The sequence below is a fragment of the Bos taurus genome, chromosome 6 (genome assembly GCF_002263795.3).
Source record: "Bos taurus isolate L1 Dominette 01449 registration number 42190680 breed Hereford chromosome 6, ARS-UCD2.0, whole genome shotgun sequence".
NCBI lineage: Eukaryota > Metazoa > Chordata > Mammalia > Artiodactyla > Bovidae > Bos > Bos taurus.
Window position 1 is genome coordinate 104943792 of NC_037333.1, and position 22238 is coordinate 104966029.

At 48.2% G+C, this 22238-nt stretch overlaps 2 protein-coding genes across 2 annotated transcripts in view; one reads left to right on the plus strand and one right to left on the minus strand.

The window, feature by feature from the left end:
- Positions 1-594: 594 nt before the first annotated feature.
- The window catches only part of SLC2A9 (solute carrier family 2 member 9), a 280693-nt gene continuing 259049 nt past the window's right edge, over positions 595-22238 (minus strand). Inside the window, exon 13 of the mRNA XM_059887811.1 lies at positions 595-9620. Coding sequence (XP_059743794.1) covers positions 9600-9620 — 21 coding nt within the window. The 3' untranslated portion in view covers positions 595-9599. The remainder of the gene's footprint in view (positions 9621-22238) is intronic.
- On the plus strand, positions 15584-17570 carry DRD5 (dopamine receptor D5). The gene has a single exon (NM_001206629.3). It carries the CDS (start codon positions 15584-15586, stop codon positions 17003-17005), a length of 1422 nt encoding a protein of 473 aa, NP_001193558.1. The 3' UTR covers positions 17006-17570.

Genomic DNA, 22238 nt, shown 5'->3' on the forward strand with positions numbered 1-22238 from the left:
GTGCCAATAAAACTTTATTGATCCAATAGGGAGCGTGCTGGATCTGGCCTTGGGAGCTTTCTGTGCATCGGGTACTTTGTTACTTGCATCCTGACTAGCACTCCCTGAAGTTGGCCTCAGCTCTAGCATGGAAGGATAAGCCTGAGAGTGGGTGGGATCTGCAGCACTGGTTGGTGGTGGGGAATTAGCACATAGAACCCACCCACTGACACATCCTTTCCTCTGTGTCCATAGCATGCTGCCCACCGCTTCCTCCAATATCTTCTTACAGGCCTAACAACTGTCTCGTGAGCGCCTGACTTGACAAAAATGGTTTCACCTTTTCCAGGAATGCGATCTAGGGAATGGCAGGCGTTTCTTCTTCCCCTCAATGCTTCAGTCTGGCTGCAGTCAGCCCTTTACCCACCCAACCTGGACAGGGATGATGTGGCCTGCTCACTGGGCAGAACTGAGCCTCCCAGCTGTGTCCGTCGGGTCACAAAACCAGAGAGTGGCCAGAGGGGGAACAGGGCAGGTCACCTTCCTGCACAGAGCACTTCCCCCAAAGTGCAATTTCTCCCACAGTTTAAAGGTGGGCCTGGCAACCCCTTTCAGTGTTCTTGCCTGGAGAATCCCAGGGATAGAGGAGCCCCATGGGCTACAGTCCATGGGGTCACACAGAGTCAGACACGACTGAAGCAACTTAGCATGCACAGGCATGATGACACTGTGGTGTTTAAGACCATGGCCGTCACCGTGGCTGTGGGTGAACTGCAGAAGCAGGTGAGGGCTCTGTCCCTGATGCTAGAATCTGGGTGTTCCTTGGGTACTACGCTGGACCCTGAAGAAAGGTCAAGATCTCAGTGAGTGTCTAGAGGTGGAGCCTTCTGGGAAGGGGCACCGAGTCTACCAGCCCAGGTGCATGCAGAGCTGGAGCTGCCCTGTAACAGGTCCCTGAGGATTGGCGCTTCCCTGGCAGAAGTGTGGTTTGGGGAGACGGACAGGCTTTGAGTCCAGGTTCAGGTCTCCTCCACTGCAAGTTGCCTTCCTCTCCCTGCGCCTTGGTTTTCTCCTCTGTAAGATAGTGGGGACCTTAAGGAGTCACTGAAAGCATGAACTGAGATGCTGCGTGTAAAGTTGGAGCCACAGCACCTGGCAGGCAGCAAGCGCTTATCAAGGCTACATGGACCATTTCAGGTCTCTGCCTCCAGGGGTGCTGTTGGGTGTGGACCAGACGTCTCTCTTTGCCCAGAAGAGCGGCACCAAAAATTCTCAGATCACTGGTGCTTTACAGGGCCCAGAGAGCCCATGAGAGGGCAAACAGTGCTCCCTAAAGATGTCCACATTTTCCAATCCCTGGAACCTGTGAATAGGTCACTCAGAAGCAAAAGGGACTTTGCAAATGCTGTTAAGTCAAGCATCTTTTTTTTAAAGACTTTATTGAATGTGTTACAATATTGCTTCTGTTTTATGTTTAGGCGGTATGTGGGATCTTAGTTCCCCAACGAGAGATGGAATCTGCATCCCTCTGTACTGGAAAGTGAAGTTCCAATCACTGGACCATCAGGGAAGTCCCAAGTCAAGGATTGTAAGGTGGGAGGTTCTCCTGGAATATCTGGATGGGGCCTCAATCACAAGGAAGATTTGACATGTGTGAGGAGGAGGCAGTGTGATTACAGAGGCAGAGACCAAAGTGATGTGGCCACAAGCCAAGGAATGCCAGAAGCTGAAAGAGGCAGGAATGGGATTCTCCTCCAGGGTCTCCACTGATGGCTCTTCCAATACCTTCATTTCAGTCCAATAAGACTCATTTTGGACTTCTGATGTCCAGAATGGTAGCATAATAAATCTGTGTTGTTTTAAGCCACCAAGTTCGTGGCAGTTTGTTACAGCATCCATAGGAAATGCTTTTTCCCTTTACCCTAGAAAAAGCTGGGTGGTCCAGGGCAATACCAAGCTGTCTCTGTTTCGGTTTCCCTGAGTGCAGATGGAGCAGGTGAGCAGCATGAATTGGGTCTTGGCTTCGATGACACCCTCCCTCTGAGTTGCTTCCTTCTCGGGGCTGTTGGCAGGCTCATGGCCCTCTTCTTGGCTATTTGGTGTTGGAATTTCTGGCAGGGAGCTATACAGGATCCACTTGGCTTCTCACTGCTCTCCTTGGTGGTTTAGTTCATGGCCAAGGGCTTAGCTACTTTTTAGATACTATTGGCTCTGAAATTTGCATTGTCAGCCTGACCTCTGAACTGCAGGCTGGTTATCTCCAGCAGCCTATTTGGATGTTTCAAAGGCACTTTAGACTGATTGCATCCAATACCAAGCTCAAGATTTCCTCCTCTGGCCAGGTGTCCCTTCATATTTTCCATCCCTATGGATTGTACCAGCCTGTCTCTTACCAAGTCAGACATACAAGAGCTGCCTTTACACTACCTGTATGCCTCATTTCTAACCCATGGCCACACCTGTCACTCCTAACCCCAAATACTTCGGTTCCATCCATCCTTCCCACTTCCAACACCACTACCTACTGCAAGCCACCATCATCTCCATTTCGGTCTTCTGAAGTAGCTTCCTCACTTATTTCCCCAGTTCATCGTCGCCTCTGTTGGTCTGTCCTTCATGCTGAGGCTGGAGTGGAATTTGAAAAAGGCCAACATGCTCCTATCCCTCCCCTGCCCAACATGCTCCCATGACCTCTCCTTGATATTGAGACAGAGAACCTTAATATGGCCCTGAGTCCGGCATGGTCTGTCTTGCCCTGCTCTTTAGCCTGATCTCATATTGCTTGCATTGTGCTTCTGCTTCCCTTTTCCTCTGTGCTCCATCACACTGACCAGCTTCTTTGGTTTTTTGAAGGTGCTATGTTTCCTCCTGCCCCAGGACCTTTGCACCTGCTATTTTCTCTTCCTTTCAGTTACTTAATTCCTCCTCGTCTTTTAGATCTCCATCCAAACTGTGGTTTCTCAGGGAAGTCTCCACTAGCCCTGGACCGGGTCTGGTGTCCCTATTATGAACTTTCACAATATTTAGCTTTCCTTCCTATGTCTATTGTATCTTTTAATCCTACATTTAGGTATCAGATTGTTTTAATGGTGGTCCTTTTCTTTAGCTACTGATAGTTAAGAGGCTCCATCACACCTCTCCATCTGGAGCATGGAGGCCCCTACACAGCTTAATCAGGAAGTGGTGACCTCACCAAGTTTATCTGAGTTTCTCCAATAGCAAATAAACAACATTTACATTAACTTTTGTTAGAGTACATGCATGTGTGCTCAGCGATGTCTGACTCTTTGCGACCCTATGGATAAGCCCATCAGGCTCCTCTGTGAAATTTTCCAGAAAGACTACTGGAGTTGGTTGCCATTTCCTCCTCCAAGGGATCTTCCCGACCCAGGGAAGACCCATGACTCCTGTGTCTGCTGCAGTGTAGGCACATTCTTCACCACTGAGCCATCGGGGAAGGCCTTATCGGAATATAGTTGCTTTGCAATGTTGTGTTAGTTTCTGCTACGCAACAGAGTGTATCAGCTATGCATATACATACAGCCCCTCTTTTCTGGATTTTCTGCCTGTTTAAGTCACCACAGAGCATGGAGTAGGGTTCCCTGAGCTATACAATATTTTCTCATTAGTTATCTATCTTATACAAAGCATCAATAAGTGTATATATGTCAATCCCAACTTCCCAACTCATTCCCCCTGCCATAACTTTTTAAACTTCATAGCCAAATATCAAATAAGTGCACACTTTCTTACTGAGCTTTCCATAGTATTGACACTATCTTCTAGTTGCCCATTTTTGTCTTAAAAGATCTTTAAGCATTCATTCATTTATTTGTTCATTCATCAGAGTTCCTCCTCTCCCAGTTGGGAACACAGTTGGCGGAGGGCGGAGGGGGTGCGGGTCAAGGGTGGCTGGAAACACTGTTTCTCCTTCTTGAGGCTTGTTCTGGTAGTTAAGTTAGTTCCCTCTGGCTAACCACCCTTATACCAGAAAGTGAAGAGGAACTAAAAAGCCTCTTGATGAAGGTGAAAGAGGAGAGTGGAAAAGTTGGCTTAAAACTCAACATTCAGAAAACTAAGATCATGGCATCTGGTTCCATCACTTCATGGGAAATAGATGGGGAAACAGTGGAAACAGTGTCAGACTTTATTTTTCTGGGCTCCAAAATCACTGCAGATGGTGACTGCAGCCATGAAATTAAAAGACGCTTACTCCTTGGAAGGAAAGTTATGACCAACCTAGATAGCATATTGAAAAGCAGAGATATTACTTTGCCAAAAAAGGTCCGTCTAGTCAAGGCTATGATTTTTCCAGTGGTCATGTGTGGATGTGAGAGTTGGACTGTGAAGAAAGCTGAATGCAGAAGAATTGATGCTTTTGAACTGTGGTGTTGGAGAAGACTCTTGAGAATCCCTTGGACTGCAAGGAGATCCAACCAGTCCATTCTGAAGGAGATCAGCCCTGGGATTTCTTTGGAAGGAATGATGCTAAAGCTGAAACTCCAGTACTTTGGCCACCTCATATGAAGAGTTGACTCATTGGAAAAGACTCTGATGCTGGGAGGGATTGGGGGCAGGAGGAGAAGGGGACGACAGAGGATGAGATGGCTGGATGGCATCGCCGACTCGATGGACGTGAGTCTGAGTGAACTCTGGGAGTTGGTGATGGACAGGGAGGCCTGGCGTGCTGCGATTCATGGGGTTGCAAAGAGTCGGACACGACTGAGCGACTGAACTGAACTGAACTGAATGAGACAGAAGGTCTTTCTAATAAGATTTTCTTCACTGGTGGCAAGTGAGAGACACATCAAGAAAAGTCCCCCTGACACAGCCTGCCCCCATTTTGCACCTGGAGTTTGAACTTGGTCATGATGCCAGAAGCCATAACAGTCATGCTGTGACCCTGAGGCTCCAAGGACACAAGGGCACTGTGTTGAGAAGGTGAAGCATCTGAATGAAAAGATGGAAAGAATCTGGGTCCATAGTTGGATCCGTGAGCTTCTGCACCAGCCCTTGCTGGCTCCCTCTGAATTTCCTGTTGTGCTGGGCTCAGTCGCTTTAGACGTGTCTGACTCTTTGCGACCCTATGAACTATAGTCCATCAGGAACCTCTGTTCATGGGATTCTCCAGGCAAGAATACTGGATGGGGTTGCCATTTCCTTCTCCAGGGGATAATGCTGACCCAGGGACTGAACCCACATCTCTTATGTCCCCTGCATTGGCAGGCAGATTCTTTACCAGTACGTATATCTTCAGTGCTTAAACCATGAATGGTCAGGCTTTCCATTATGTACAGCTGAAAGCACTCTTAATCAGTATATTTATTTAAAGTTTCTTTAAAAAATTAATTTTTTAATGTTTTGAATTGAAGTTGATTTACAATGTTTCAGGTGTACAGCCAAGTGATTCAATTATACATAAATCAGTTCAGTTCAGTTCAGTTGCTCAGTCGTGCTCGACTCTTTGTGACCCCATGGACCACAGCATACCAGGCATCCCTGTCCATCACCAACTCCCAGAGTTCACCCAAACCCATGTCCATTGAGTCGGTGATGCCATCCAACCATCTCATTCTCTGTCGTCCCCTTCTCTTCCTGCCTTCAATCTTTCCCAGCATCAGGGTCTTTTCAAATGAATCATCTCTTCACATCAGGTGGCCAAAATATTGGAGTTTCAGCTTCAACATCAGTCCTTCCAATGAAACCCAGGACTGATATCCTTTAGGATGTTCTGGTGGGATCTCCTTGGAGTCCAAGGGACTCTCAAGAGTCTTCTCCAACATCACAGTTCAAAAGCATCAATTCTTTAGTGCTCAGCTTTCTTTATAGTCCAACTCTTTCATCCGTACATGACTACTGGAAAAGTCATAGCCTTGACTAGACGGACCTTTGTTGGCAAAGTAATGTCTCTGCTTTTCAATATGCTATCTAGGTTGGTCATAACTTTCCTTCCAATAAGCAAGCGACTTTTAATTTCATGGCTGCAGTCACCATCTGCAGTGATTTTGGAGCCCAGAAAAATAAAGTCTCTCACTGTTTCCACTGTTTCCCCATCTATTTCCCATGAAGTGATGGGACCAGATGCCATGATCTTCGTTTTCTGAATGTTGAGCTTTAAGCTAACTTTTTCACTCTCCTCTTTCACTTTCATCAAGAGGCTCTTTAGTTCTTCACTTTCTGCCATAAGGGTGGTGTCATCTGCATATCTGAGGTTATTGATATTTCTCCCGGCAATCTTGATTCCAGCTTGTGCTTCCTCCAGCCCAGGGTTTCTCATGATGTACTCTGCATAGAAGTTATATAAGCAGGGTGACAATATACAGCCTTGACATACTCCTTTTCCTATTCGGAACCAGTCTGTTGTCCAGTTCTAACTGTTGCTTCCTGACCTGCATATAAGTTTCTCAAGAGGCAGGTCAGGTGGTCTGGTATTCCCATCTCTTTCAGAATTTCCACAGTTTATTGTGATCCACATAGTCTAGTCAAAGGCTTTGGCGTAGTCAATAAAGCAGATATAGATGTTTTTCTGGAACTCTGTTGCTCTTTTGATGATCCAGCAGGTGTTTGCATTTTGATCTTTGGTTCCTCTGCCTTTTCAAAAACCAGCTTGAACATCTGGAAGTTCACGGTTCACATATTGCTGAAGCCTGCCTTGGAGAATTTTGAGCATTACTTTACCAGCATGTCAGATGAGTGCAATTGTGCAGTAGTTTGAGTATTCTTTGGCATTGCCTTTTTTTGGGATTGGAATGAAAGCTGACCTTTTCCAGTCCTGTGGCCACTGCTGAGTTTTCCAAATTTGCTGGCATATTGAGTGCAGCACATTCACAGCAACATCTTTAGGGTTTGAAATAGCTCACCTGGAATTCCATCACCTCCACTAGCTTTGTTCATAGTGATGCTTCCTAAGGCCCACTTGACTTCACATTCCAGGATGTCTGGCTCTAGGTCAGTGATCACACCATCGTGATTATCTGGGTCATGAAGATCTTTTTTTGTACAGTTCTTCTGTGTATTCTTGCCACCTCTTCTTAATATTTTCTGCTTCTGTTAGGTCCATACCATTTCTGTCCTTTATCAAGCCCGTCTTTGCATGAAATGTTCCCTTGGTATCTCTAATTTTCTTGAAGAGATCTCTAGTCTTTTCCATTCTCTTGTTTTCCTCTATTTTTTTGTACTGATCACTGAGGAAGGCTTTCTTATCTCTCGTTGCTGTTCTTTGGAACTCTGCATTCAGATGGGTATATCTTTCCTTTTTTCCTTTGCTTTTGGCTTCTCTTCTTTTCACAGCTATGTGTGAGGCCTCCTCAGACAGCCATTTTGCATTTTTGCATTTCTTTTTCTTGGGGATGGTCTTGATCCTTGCCTCCTGTACAATGTCATGAACCTCTGTCCATAGTTCATCAGGCACTCTGTCTATCAGATCTAGTCCCTTGAATCTATTTGTAATTTCCACTGTATGGTCATAAAGGATTTGATTTAGGCCATACCTGAATGGTCTAGTGGTTTTCCCTACTTTCTTCATTTAAGTCTGAGTTTGGCAATAAGGAGTTCATGATCTGAGCCACAGTCAGCTCCTGGTCTTGCTTTTGCTGACTATATAGAGTTTCTCCATCTTTGGCTGCAAAGAATATAATCAATCTGATTTCGGTGTTGACCATCTGATGATGTCCATGTGTAGAGTCTTCTCTTATGTTTTTGGAAGAGGGTGTTTGCTATGACCAGTGTGTTCTCTTGACAAAACTCTATTAGCCTTTGCCCTGCTTCATTCTGTACTCCAAGGCTGAATTTGCCTGTTACTCCAGGTGTTTATTGACTTCCTACTTTTGAATTCCAGTTCCCTATAGTGCAAGGATATGTTTTTTGGGTGTTAGTTCTAGAAGGTCTTGTAGGTCTTCATAGAACCGTTCAACTTCAGCTTCTTCAGCGTTACTGGTTGGGGCATAGACTTGCATTACTGTGATATTGAATGGTTTGCCTTGGAAACAAACAGAGATCATTCTGTCGTTTTTGAGATTGCATCCAAGTACGGCATTTTGGACTCTTCTGTTGACTATGATGGCTATTCCATTTCTTCTCAGGGATTCTTGCCCACAGTAGTAGACATAATGGTCATCTAAGTTAAATTCACCCATTCCAGTCATTTTAGTTTGCTGATTCCTAAAATGTTGACATTCACTCTTGCCATCTCCAATTTGCCTTGATTCATGGACCTAACATTCCAGGTTCCTATGCAATATTGCTCTTTATAGCATCGGACCTTGCTTCCATCACCAGTCACATCTACAACTGGGTGTTGTTTTTGCTTTGGCTCTGTCTCTTCATTCTTTATGAATTTATTTCTCCACTGATCGCCAGTAGCATATTGGGCACCTACTGACCTGGGGAGTTCATCTTTCAGTGTCCTATTTTTTTTCGCTTTTCATACTGTTCATGGGGATCTCAAGGGAAGAATACTGAATTGGTTTGCCATTCCCTTCTCCAGTGGACCACATTCTGTCAGACCTCTCCACCATGACCATACATATATAAGCATACATATATATTCTTTTTCAGACTCTTTTCTATTGTAGGTTATTACAAGATATTGAGTATAGTTTCCTGTGCTACACAATAGGTCCTTGTTTTTATTCTACTTTATATGTAATACTGTGTATGTTAACCCCCAATTCTCAAATTTATCCCTCCTCTACTTTCTTTCCCTCCCTTCTTTCCTTCCTCCCTCCCTTCCTTGTTTTTTTATTTTTCTTTTTTCACAAGGAATTCATGGAGTTTCATTTTATTCAGTAGATTATAATCCATTATTATGATGATTAGTTCTGATGCTCACATTATCCCAGATGTGGCAAGTGGGAGCCCCTTTGACTTGGTTGTCATGTCCTTTTGACATGTTTCTATCATTCTTTGAGCACTTTCTTGTCTTCTGGCAGCACGAGATGTCCCACACTTGTGTGGTACCGTCTCCACCCAGCTCTGGCCTCAGTCATTTCTCTGAGACACTCTGAGTCCTCTTGGTGATGGCTGGTATTTATAAACCAAGATCTCAGTGCCCTGTGGATACTGAGCAACATTGCTTTTGAAGCTATCAGAAATGGAACAATGCTTACTCATCGGTGTATTAGTCATGCTAACCAAAGTGACCTCGAGAAAGAAGCAGATGTCTCCCTCATGGAGAGTCTGATGCAGGCCAGTGGATCCTGGGAGATTCCATCTTTGCAGCCATCATATCCCTGCACAAGGTCATTGCTGAAGAGATGGCCAAGGAGTCAAGACAGTTCTCAAGGTGCTTCCGACAAGGACCATCCTTTTTGCTCGTGTTTTCAGTTGCCAGAAGCACAAGGTAGTCTGGGCGGCACAGAGAACAAATGGGTAGTTGGTGCACTCCCCCCTTTCTGCCACAATGCTTTTATTCATTCAACAAATACCAGCTCTGTTCCTTGTAGCCAAGCTGACTCCAAGAGGCTGAGACAACTTCATCTCAGGTGGTTTACAGCAGGGGAGAAAGGTGTCTGTGTGCGTGCGTGTGCGTGCACACGTGGGGTTGCAAAGAGTCGAACACAACTGAGCGACTTTCACTTTCACTTTTCACTGACGTCTTCCGCATTGGCAGGAGAGTACCACTAGCGCCATCTGGGAAGCCCCTGGGAGAAAGGTAAGTGAACAGTAAGTCAAGTCTGACCCTTTGCTACCCCATGGACTGTAGTCTGCCAGGCTCCTCTGTCCATGGATTTTTCCAGACTAGAATACTGGAGTGGGTTGCTGTTTCCTACTCTAGGGGATCTTCCCAACTGAGGGATCAAATCCATGTTTCTTCTGTCTTCTGGGGCTTCCCTGATAGCTCAGTTGGTAAAGAATCCGCCTGTAAGGCAGGAGACCCCAGTTCCAGTATTCTTGGGCTTCCCTGGTGGCTCAGCAGGTAAGGAATCCACCTGCAATGTGGGAGACCTGGGTTCGATCTCTTGGTTGGGAGGATCCCCTGGAGAAGGGAAAAGTTACTCACTCCAGTATTCTGGCCTGAAGATTCCATGGACTGTATAGTCCATGGAGTTGCAAAGAATCATACACGACTGAGCAACTTTCACTTTCACTTATGTCTTCTTCATTGGCAGGAGAATTCTTTAGCACTAGCTCCACCTGCTGAGAAGGCAATGGCAACCCACTCCAGTAGTCTTGCTTGGAAAATCCCATGGTTGGAGGAGCCTGGTAGGCTGCAGTCCATGGGGTCGCTAAGAGTCTGACACGACTGAGCAACTTCACATTCACTTTTCACTTTCATGCATTGGAGAAGCAAATGGCAACCCACTCCAGTATTCTTGCCTGGAGAATCCCAGGGACAGAGGAGCCTAGTGGGCTGCCGTCTATGGGGTCGCACAGAGTCGGACATGACTGAAGCGACTTAGCAGCAGCAGCAGCAGCAGAGCCACCTGGGAAGCTCTGGGCAGAAAGATAGGTAAACAGTAAGTGAACAGCCATGACAGCAGGCTTGTGAGCTGTAACAGAGGTCGGTGCCGTGTGCTGCAGCAACACTGAATGGTCACCTCCCTGGAGTCTTGAGGAAGACCCATCAGGGCGGTCCACTTGCATTAGGTTTGAAAGGTGAATGGGAGTTAACCCCCACTCAGAAGAGAGGTTGGAACATCTCAGGTGCAGGAGAGATCTAGGGCAAGGACAGAAGACCTGGAAGAACTAGGCGGGCTGGGAGACAAGGGAGGCATTTGGGGTGGGTGGGAGATGGGGTCTACTGGGGAAGACTTGGAAGGCGAGGGAGGAGGCTGATAACAGGTGGATAAACAAGTACATAGGTGGTGACCAGACTGTGCTAAGGCGTTTGGGATTAACAAATTTTTGTTAGTTGGGTGAATAATTAATAATGTGGGTCATAAGGCATAGTGAAAATGTGTTTAAGCTGATGAAGGGCATCCCATCTGTGTGTTAGGAGGATCTTCTTGACGGTTGAGCATCAGATGGAGAGGAGAGAAGACACCAAGACACAGGGACCTGTTGGGAGGCTCTGGTTACCATACGGGCAGCAGGTGATGAGGACCTGAATTGGGGGTGGCAGAGGGGACAGAGAGAAGGAGTTGGCTGTTGGAGCCATTGGGGAACAATGAAGCCATAATGGCTTCATTTACTGCAGACGATGTGGCTGATTTTATTCGCTCACAATTGCTCCTGGCCTCCCCATCTTGCTGTGACTTCTCAGTCGACAGGGCATAGTTCTCACTTGCCCATGTGACTTGGCTTTGGTCAAGGGTGCATGAGTGACCACATGCTCCATCTTACCCCAGGCTCCAAGTATGTGTGTTACCATTTTAAGGACAAGGAAACTGAGGCTCAGAGAGATTAAGTAACTCGCTCAAGGTTCCAGTGCTAGTACATCAGAGAAGAGGGATTTGAACCTAGGACTGTCTGACTTGCAAAGCCCTCTCCCATCCTACGTGAATATGCTATCTTCTGGGATAGCTACATGAATATGCTAGCTTCTGGGATCGCTATTTTTACCTGCCAGAAATAGCCACTTTCAGCTTTCTGTGTTTCTGAGTTGGGAAGGAATGGGGGCCACGGGACCAGCCCTTGGATTTGAAGAGACCCCCAGGTCATCATCAGTGGATGTGTGCTTGAGAGGGTTTCTCCAGCCTCCAAGATGGAGGCTGATATTTCACCTCTACCTACCTGCCCGGGCTCTGCTGAGCCAAGCTGAGTGTGTTGCCAGCCTGTGTGTATCCCATAGGCAAGAAACTAAGCCTGCCCTGGTATAAAAGAGAGTGACTCTTGATACCAGCAATGGCAGTAGCAGTAGCAAAATCCTGGCTGTTGGCCTATTGATTTAGCTGGATGTCTCAGAGAAGCAAATCCAATTTAAAATATATCTTCAGAATAAGAAGGACCGGTGAGTTGAAATGGAAGACTATTAGCTGGCCGGATTAGGAAAACTCCCTTTGTCCTAAAATATTCTAAGAAAAATCCTCTTAGTACAATTTTGCAGGAGCCAAACTTGTGAGAGGATCATTTGGTCACTGTCATCCTCTGAGCGCAGGGCTCTGGCTTGGATAAAATAAGAGAAGGAGTTTATTTAGCTGCCTTGTTGTTTAGAATCTGTGCCGATGAGGCTGAGTTCTGAGGCTGACCAGGAGACTCCTTGCCCAGACTCCCTGGGTACTTTGTATGCCCAGTTCTTTTGAAAAAATGTAGAGCTTGGATGAGTGAGGGCAGACACTGCTTACACAAAACCATCATCCCCGGCAGGCAAACTGCTCCTGGTAAGGATGGGAGATACATGAGCTGAACCTCTCTGGCAGCATATTAATTTACTTTGCTTGCATTAGAGTCTTGAGGATAGAGAGGAAAATCTCAATTTCCCAAAATAATGAGATACCTGGTCCTTGGGATAACAGAGGGAAAAGTCCTGGAGTTCTGAAGTCTGTCCTTTCACACACGAAGCTTCATGCCTTTGCACATGCAAAGAGGGAACAGCTAAGAATGCCCTTCCAACCCCAGAATGCTGGTGAACTCTGTTTCATGCTCCAGCTTGAACATCTTCTCTTCCATGTTGCCCTTCCCTCGGCTGCCTGCCCAGATGGGCAGTTCATCACTCATGCTGGAATGATTCTGGCATCATCACATTTATCTCTTAAACTACTATGATCAACTTGTTTTGATGAGTTTTGATGAGGAAACTGAGGCTCAGAGAAATCAAGTAAGCTTACCCAAATCCCACAGTTAGTTAATACCTGTTCTGGCCTGCCCTGCTGTTCTCTCTTTTCCCTTTTGCCTTCTTCAATGAGATTTCAACACAAAGCGAGACTTCCTCGGGGAAGCCTTCCCTAAACATATTGTCTTGGTCAATTCCACCTATTATACACTTTCATAAGGCCATGTGCTCTTTCTGTGTAGCACTTGCAACAGTTGTAATTGTACATTTCTCTGGATGACTCCGGTTAAAGCCTATACCCACTACTAGACATAATCTTGTGGAGGGAAAGGGCAATGCATATATATTGGCCTTCCTGGTGGCTCAGGAGGTAAAGAATCTGCCTGCCATGTGAGAGACCTGGGTTCGATCCCTGAGTTGGGAAGATCCCCTGGAGGAAGTGAAGTGAAGTCTCTCAGTCGTGTCTGACTCTTTGCAACCCCATGGACTGTAGCCTACCAGGTTCCTCCATCCATGGGATTTTCCAGGCAAGCGTACTGGAGTGGGCTGCCATTTTCTTCTCCAGGGCATCTTCCCAACCCAGGGATCGAACCCAGGTCTCCTGCATTGCAGACAGATGCTTTACCATCTGAGCCACCAGGGAAGCCTGGAGGAGGGAATGGCAACCCACTCTAGTATTCATGTCTGGGAAATCCCATGGACAGAGAAGCCTAGCTGGCTACAGTCCATGCAGTTGCAAAGAGTCTGACACAACTGAGTGACTAACACTTTGACATAGGTCTACCTTTGTATTCTCAGCAAATAAAACAGCATCTGGGACATAATAGGTGCTCAATAAATATTTGTTGGATAAGTGAATAAAGAACTGAAATTCAACCCCGTTTCTCTAAAGTCCAAGTTCTTTTCTAAAATCACATGTTGGTGCTGCCCAGGAGGACAAGATGGGATGGAGGTCATTTCAGGGTACGGAATTACAGTACAACTCATTGGAGAAATTACAGTTTGTGGGGTGTGTGTGTGTGTGTGTGTGTGTGTGTTGGTAGTGGCTTGAATTCAGCCTGTGTGTGGAGGAGGGGCAGAAGTTGGGGCACTGGGCAAGGACACAATGCTTACAAGACTTCAAAGGATCAAGGATCACAGGGAGCTACAGAGGGTTTTTCATCAGGGGAGAGGCTCATAGTTATATTTGAGAAAGATCATTCTGCCTGGCATCTAGTGGAGAGTGGACAGAACCGGAGGCTAGGATCATGTCATCATAAAACAGCTTGGAGGAGGAACGTCCCAGGCAGGGACGTCAGTAGAGACAGGGGTGGTCCAGCACCTAGGAGATGGGGAGGGGAAGTAGTAAGTGTGCGTCTCTAGTGTTAGGCATAGACCCCTGGACAGATTGTCTTGTCATTTATGGGAGCAGAAAGCACTGAAGACGGGAGATGCTTCGAGCGGGGAGAGGCTGTGTAAGGACGAGCAGTCTGGCTATTGGACCAGGGTGCAGGTGGGGGCCAGTGTGAATGGGGCAGGTGGGTCAGGGTGGAGAGAGACTAGGGAAGGGATGAGAGAGTTCAGCCCCTGTTTCTAGCCTCAGTGCAGTATAGGTGTGTGGATCAGCGGGTCTCAGACGAGACTGGGCAGAACCCTGCTGCCTCCTCCATTTCTCTCTGCAGCTGCTTCCAGCTGAGCTTTACACCAGACCTGACAACTCACAACTGGAGCTGATCAACTGGGAGGGCGGTGAGATCCAGGCACACCGCCCACCCTCTCCAGTGTTTCCTCACCATTTGTTTTAAGAGTCTGGGCTTTGGGCCACTTATTCAAGTCTCAGGTTCCTCTTCTGTTAAAAATGAGACAGGAACCAATCCATCCCTCCAAAGGAAGGACTGAAAGTGCCCTGCAGGGGGAAACCCCAGACTGGCTGGAGGTCCCTCCCTCCTCCTTGCCTGCTGGGTTCATCCGAATTATTCCCCAAAGGGAAAGCCATGTAAGGATTGGGGGTGGGGGAGGGGAAAGGGCTTTCCCAAGAGGTCAGTCTTAGGATGGATGCTGGGGGAAGTTGAGAGGAGATGTTCCCTGGACAAACTGCCTCCTGGCTTCATTGAACCCTACACCACCAGATGGGGAAGGAATCGCACCCCTCCCCCCGCGCCCTCCACCCCTTCCATTTTGTGGATGAGGAAACCAAGGCCCAGGGAAGTTAAAGAAGACTTTATGGTCACACAGTGAGGAAAAGAGTCCTAAGTAGGGCTTCGGTCTATGAGAAATCCCAAGCCCTCCTCTTGAAACACTCTTTTCTGGTCTAGAAGCCAGTGATTCCAAACGTGGTCAGGGCCAGGGCACCAGGGCTGGGCTGGCACCTCTCCAGTTTCCTGGGGACGCGGGTCTGGGTCTTCCCAGGGCCAGGATTTGGTACTAGGGCGCTTCCCAAACCTGCGGGTTTGGTCGCCAGACTCCGGCGGGCGCAGCGTGCAGAGTAAGGGCGCCAAGGCATAGGTGGGGCGGGCGCGCCGGAGATTGGAGCGCCGAGGCGCTGGGGCGGGAGAGCGGGCCCCGGGAGCTGCGGGGGACGGAGCAGGCAGCGCTCGCCCGGCGCCCCCGCCCCCTCGGTGGCGGCTCGCTCTCTGCTTCTCCGGCTCCGAACCAGACACAGCCGCCGCCGCTGCCGCCACCGGCTGGTGCGCTGCCGGCGGCCGGGAACAGCCCCGCGAGCACCCGCCGCTTCCCGGCACCAGAGGGGCGCAACGCGGTCACCAAGCCGGTGGCACTCGAGGATGCTAGAGGGGTCCCGGCACGCTCCGGGGACCCCCCAGCGCAGCACACGGTGAGCGACCCCCGGGGCTCGGTGATCCCTTAAGCTGCGGGTCCCGGGGTGCCACCCCCCGGGTACCTGATGGGGCCGCCCGGGGGGCGCAGGGTAGAAGCCGGGACCGCGCGCAGCCCGCCTTTGCAGCCGAACCCGATATGTTGCCCCCTGGGCGCAACGGCACCTCGCACCGGGCGCGGTCGGGGCAGCAGCAGCTGGCGCAGGGGGGCGCCGTGGGGGACTCGGAGGGGGCGACGCTGCTGGGGCCCGCGCAGGTGGTCACCGCCGGCCTCCTGACCCTGCTCATCGTCTGGACCCTGCTGGGCAACGTGCTGGTGTGCGCAGCCGTCGTGCGCAGCCGCCACCTGCGCGCCAAGATGACCACCAACGTGTTCATCGTATCCCTCGCGGTGTCCGACCTCTTCGTGGCGCTGCTGGTCATGCCCTGGAAGGCGGTGGCCGAGGTGGCGGGTTACTGGCCTTTTGGGGCCTTCTGCGACATCTGGGTGGCCTTCGACATCATGTGTTCCACCGCCTCCATCCTGAACCTATGCATCATCAGCGTGGACCGCTACTGGGCCATTTCCAGGCCCTTCTGCTACGAGCGCAAGATGACCCAGCGTGTGGCCTTGGTCATGGTTGGCCTGGCGTGGACCTTGTCCATCCTCATCTCCTTCATCCCAGTCCAGCTCCATTGGCACAGGGACAAGGTGGGCTCCAGGGATGGGCTGGACCCTCCATCCAACCTGGCCAACGGGACGCCTTGGGAGGAAGCCGGGGAGTCAGATAGGAGTGCAGAGAACTGCGACTCCAGCCTGAACCGCACTTACGCCATCTCGTCCTCACTCATCAGCTTCTACATCCCGGTGGCCATCATGATCGTGACCTACACGCGTATCTACCGCATCGCCCAGGTGCAGATCCGTAGGATCTCCTCACTGGAGAGGGCTGCGGAGCATGCGCAGAGCTGCCGCAGCCGCGAGGCCTGCGCGCCCGACTCGGGCCTGCGGGCATCCATCAAGAAGGAGACCAAGGTCCTCAAAACTCTATCGGTGATCATGGGGGTCTTTGTGTGCTGCTGGCTGCCCTTCTTCATCCTTAACTGCATGGTCCCCTTCTGCAGCGGACATCCCGAGAGCTTCTTCTGCGTCAGCGAGACCACCTTTGATGTCTTCGTCTGGTTTGGCTGGGCCAACTCCTCGCTCAACCCCATCATCTATGCCTTCAACGCTGACTTCCGCAAGGTATTCGCCCAACTGCTGGGGTGCAGTCACCTGTGCTCCCGCACCCAGGTGGAGACGGTGAACATCAGCAACGAGCTCATCTCCTACAACCAGGACACTGCCTTCCACCGGGAGATCGCAGCTGCCTACATCCATCGGATCCCCAACGCGGTGACCCCGGGGGACGCAGAGGTGGACAAGGAGGAGGAGGAGGCAAGCCCTTTTGATCAAATGTCCCGGATCTCTCAGACGTCCCCGGAGGGTGACCCTGCTGGCCAGTCGGTCTGGGAGCTGGACTGTGAGGGGGGAATTTCACTGGGCAAAATCACACCTTTCACCCCAAATGGATTCCATTAAACTGCCTAAGCACCCTTCTTCGCGGATCAACATAACTGCACAGGCATTAACAAGCATGCAGAATACACACGGGATGCACACAAATACATTTCCACTGCTGCTAAGTTTATCGGGCCTTCAGTGTCGGTGTAGTAGTCCATGTGCTCAGAAACCTCAGCGGACTGATTTGTTGTGGAAATATTTGGAGAAAGCAGTTGGAAAAAGCTCCGTCAAATGTATCCTAGCCTAGCAGAGATGGACCCACGGTTCTGCTAGAGAAAATAAGATGGTAATTAGATCCCCCCCCCAAAAAAGTGGTACTTAGTCTGTAAAAAATATACTCTCCCCTCCCCTTATAAGTGAATAGATTGTTCATTGTGAACAAGTGACTTCTTTGTGTTTGGGTTCATTTTTAAGCAATAGGTTCAATGTGTGTGTAGCCTGATGGGAGTGCGTGTATGTCTTTCCTGTATCTTGCTTCCTGTGGCCTGTGTTTCTGTAGTTTCTGCTTTCCGTGTGTCTTTGCTCCAGCTGAGGAATTCTTCCTGATCTGTTCTGATGTCTAATAAACACAAATTATGTGTTCTATGGGGTGATTACTGTTGCTTTGCCAGATTGGTTTTCAGGATGGCTCCTGGAGAAGCTACAATAGCATCCTTAAAAGCAGGGAGGATTTTGGCTGGGTCTGGAAGCATGCATTTATCTTCTTTACTGACACTTTGGCTTTAAAGTTACACACTGGGGCAAGAGTTTCTGATATCTCCAACTTTTAAAAAATTAGATACACACATTTCAAGTCTATGCTGAAATCTGGCTCCATGCCACAGCATCAAATATGTACTTCTCAAACCTGATATCCCAATTTTTTTTTTCTTAGTTGGAATCTTCTTTTCAAAACTACATAACATAAAACATTTCTCCTGATCCCTAGACAGATGCTATCGGTTCACTGAAAAGATCATATAGAATAATCGCTAGGTCTTTCTCAAACTCAAATCTATAGCGTTTTAAAGTTAGCTGGCTTTTGATCTACTGTGTTTTCTGAAGGAGCTTTGAAATGTTTGAGTTGATATGCTTTAAAAAACAAATCCAATTTTTAAATAGACATTTTCATTTGTGGACAATAGGAAGTGAGGGAATGCATTTTAATTAATGTAGGAGCCAGAGATAGTATTTGAGTGAACTTGAAATTGGGAAATCTGTCGAGGTGCTCACCAAAAAAGCCCAGTGAATTCTGGTTTTTCAGTTTTTCCTCTCTGCCACCTGCACTGTTTAGTTCCAGAGCCATCCCAGACCAGAGCGTATTATTACCCTTAGATCTAAATGTGAGCGTTGTTAATGGAAGCAAGTGAAATGTGAATATGTAATTTCATACAAGTCTCTATATTGAAGCAGGTTTTTCAAGGACAGTTCAATCAATTTTGGTCTCTTTAGGGATAATTTTATTGTCAGTCTCCTGAACAACCAGGTCTTGCTCACCGCAAAATGTGCAGTGCCTGGCACGCAATGCTTAATAGACAGTTGTTGAATGAATAACACACTCTCTCTGGAATGAGGAGACTGAAAGTGAATCCTATTTGATACATTACTTTTCATTTATGACTGAGTCAAATTGATATGGGAATCTGAGGTCTAGTGTTCCATTTGTTACCTCTCGTGAGCTGATTGCTAAGGGGACCATTAGGGAAATCAAGGACAGGGAAAAGCATCCTGCTTGGAGATTCAGGAGATAGCTGTGTGACCTGGAATGGGTCAACTAACCTCTCTGGGCCTAACGTTCTGTCTGCCTAGGTAAATTGAAAGACTTATACTAAGGCACAGTTTTCCAAATCATGTTCCATGCTGCAAAAATCAGTAGCTAAAGTCTAGGGTGAAATAAATTCAGCAAACCCAGGTCCAATATTTGTTTCCTACGGGGCTTCTTAGAGCTTTACCTGTCAATGACAGTGAATCCCTAGGCAGGAGAGAATTCTGCATTGTTTTCTAATATCTTTGGCCTTGTGAATCCTTGTTTGGTGCAATTCCTTCTTGCTCTCTTGCTGGAGGTCACAGTTGCAGGGAACACAGGTTGAGAAACTCTAATTGATCTGAAAATCTCAAAAACGCAGCTCTTCTAAAGGACCCGTTGTGACAAGAAAAAATTTTTAATTGCTGCCAAACATCTTTCTAGGCCCCAGTTCAAATAATTTCTATATTAGGAGATGCATTATGTGGGAACTTTGGGAATGCCTTCTGCAAAATACCACTCATTATTCATTATAATCATTTATACCTACTATGTGCTAGGTACTCTTCTAGAAATATAGTCACCAAGTAACTCCTCTGGTGTCAGGAAACATATTTCAGTGGGAGAGAGAGACAGCAGACAACACTTCTCCAGATGATACTACTACAAAAAATACTGTACTGTACCGCAGGGTTCTGCCATCCAGACTCTGAACTGTCACGTCAGGCAGTGATACTGAGAGATGTGAAATAAACCAGAATGAGTCGAGTGATGTGGCTGCTGTTTAGTTTAGGGCGGTCAAGAGGGAGGCATGAAGGGAGGATGGAGAAGGAAGGCTCAGGGTGACAATGAGGTCCAGGGGAGGAGTGCTCTGTGCTGGGGATGGGGGGTGTGTGGCCAGTCCTGAGGGGCACCATCAGGGGAGAGAAGCACACCCAGGTGGCTGCAGGGCTGGAGAGAGTTACGCTCACAGCAGCAGCAGGCACAATAGAGGCTCATTCTGTCCCCGGGCTGCACATGTGCAGATTCATTCAATCCTCGCAACCCCACAAGGGAGGCACTTTTGTTACCCCCATTTTACAGATGAGGAAATGAAGGCATTAGGAAGCTCAGGAACTAGCCCTGGGTCACACAGCTCATGAGTGGCCGAGTTGGACTGGAGAGCCTGGCTGTGGAGTCTTCCTGAACTGCCCTGCAGAGGTGAGAGGAGCTGCCAAAGCATCTCCTTCAGCACATGCACTGATGCCTGGATCAGGACACTCCTCGTTCATTTGTTCATTACCTGGTTTACGGATGCACCCCTATGAAACACTGTGGTGGTTTAGTTGCTAAGTCGTGTCTGCGTCTTGGAATCCCATGGACTATAGCTCGCCAGGCTCCTCTGTCTACGGTATTTTCCAGGCAGAAATACTGGAGTGGCTTGCCATTTCCTTCTCCAGGGGATCTTTCCGACCTAGGGATTGAACCTGGGTCTCCTGCGCTGCAGGCAGATTCTTTACTGACTGAACACTCCTATATCCACATGTAAAGCTGATTTTCTTTTTATTTCTAAAACTAATTTTCACCTTTTATTTTTTTTAATTAGAGGATAATTGTTTTACAGTGTGGTCTTGGTTTCTGCCATATAGCAACGTGAATCAGTTATAATCATATATATGTCCCTTCCCTCTGAAGCCTCCCTCCCCACTCCCATCCCAGCCCTCTATGTGGTCATGGAGTGCCAGGCTGGGCCCCTGTGTTATATTGTACCCATACCCTGGGTGCTATTTTGTGTTTGGAGGGTAGGCAGCACTGGAAAAACGAGCCTGCATTTTGACCAAGTGCTTTCTTAATCCCTAGCTGATTCTCACACTAACCTTACATACTATTATCTTTCCATTTTACAGATGAGAACTCTGAGGCACAGAGAGCTTAAGTTGGTTGTCCAAGGTCATATGACTAGTCAGTGGTAGAGACAGGATTTTACTCAGGCCTGTGGTTCTCAGTGGGGACACTTTTCATCTCAGGGGACATGTGTCTGGAGCATGTTTTGGTTGTCACAATCGGGTGTGAGGTGCCATCTAATGGGTAGAGGCCAGAGATGCTGCTAAACCTATGTGTACAGGATGACCTCCCACAACAAATTATTCGGCCCTGAATGGCTCCTGAGTCCAGGTGCCAGATACCTGCCCAAAAGCCACACTGCCCAGGCTTTGAAGTACCACAACCCCACGTTCAACATTTAGCTCCCCTTGTCTGAATTTGGGCATGTCTTCTAGCTTCAGTTTCCGTCTAAGATATGGGTACCTTAACCCCAAAAGTCTGGGCAAGGATTAAATGAGTCTGTGTAACACTGAGGTTATTTTGGTGTCTTTCTTTTTTCTCTTCTTTTCTCTCTTTTAAAGAACTCTATGATTTGATACCTTTTAAGAAGACTTGGAGGTTCCTGGCTTGGGTAGAACTACATCATCCTGGAAGTCAACAGTCCCAAGAGCTGAGACTTGTCTTATCTTGTTCCCGAAAGGCTTGTTCTCCTTCTCAGCTTAGACCAATGTTGGGCCTGGAGTCCTGCGGTGGTGCCTGCTCCATTGTGTCTGACTCTTTGTGACCCCACAGGCTGTAGTCCGCCAGGTTCCTCTATCCTTTACCACTGGAAGCCATGGAGTAGTGGCCAGGCTCAGGTGATGTCCCTGAGTGAGTAACTAGGGGTTTACGCAGAGAGTCTGAGGCTGTGTTGTCTGTGGAGGTGGCGGCCCTCACATCTGGGGCTTATCAAAGGCCTGCAGGGAAGTGTTATCATGGTGCAGCACACCTGGATGCCCTTTATAACTAGTGAAGCGCCTGCAGAGTGTTACCCTCCCAATCCTCCGGTGAGGTCCTTCCAGACTGCCCGGGAAAGAGGTGAGGCAGTTGACCTGGGGAGGTGTTCAGAGCCTCACCCTCAGTCACCCAGCCAGAGGCACCCACGCTGAATTTAAAGGTGGCCTTAATTCTGGCATCCTCTGCACCGCACTCCATGGAAGCAGCACGTGACAACAGGTGCATGGTGAGCACGTCCTTAAACTTTGCATCTTCACTCCCCTCAACCTGGGGCTTCTCCGTGGCTCAGTGGTAAAGAATCTGCCTGCCAGTGCAGGAGCCATAGGAGACACGGGCCCGATTCCTGGTGTTGGGAATATCCCCTGGAGGAGGGCATGGCAACCCACTCCAGTAGTCTTGCCTGGAGAATTCCATGGACAGAGGAGCCTGGAGGGGTACAGTCCACGTGGGTTGCAAAGAGTCAGACACGACTGAAGCAACTTAGCCTTTCTGTGCTTATTTGCTAAAAACAAGGAATTTTCTTATCTAACCTACATGCCTTATCAGATTTCATTTCATGATAATGTTTTTTCATAATGAAACAAGCCAAGATCTGTGTAGCTGGTTCTCTGTGTGTGTCCCCAGTCGCTCAGTAGTGCCACCCCATGGACTGTAGCCCACCAGGCTCCTCCAACCATGGGATTTTCCAGGCAAGAACACTGGAGTGAGTTGCCATGCCCTCCTCCAGCG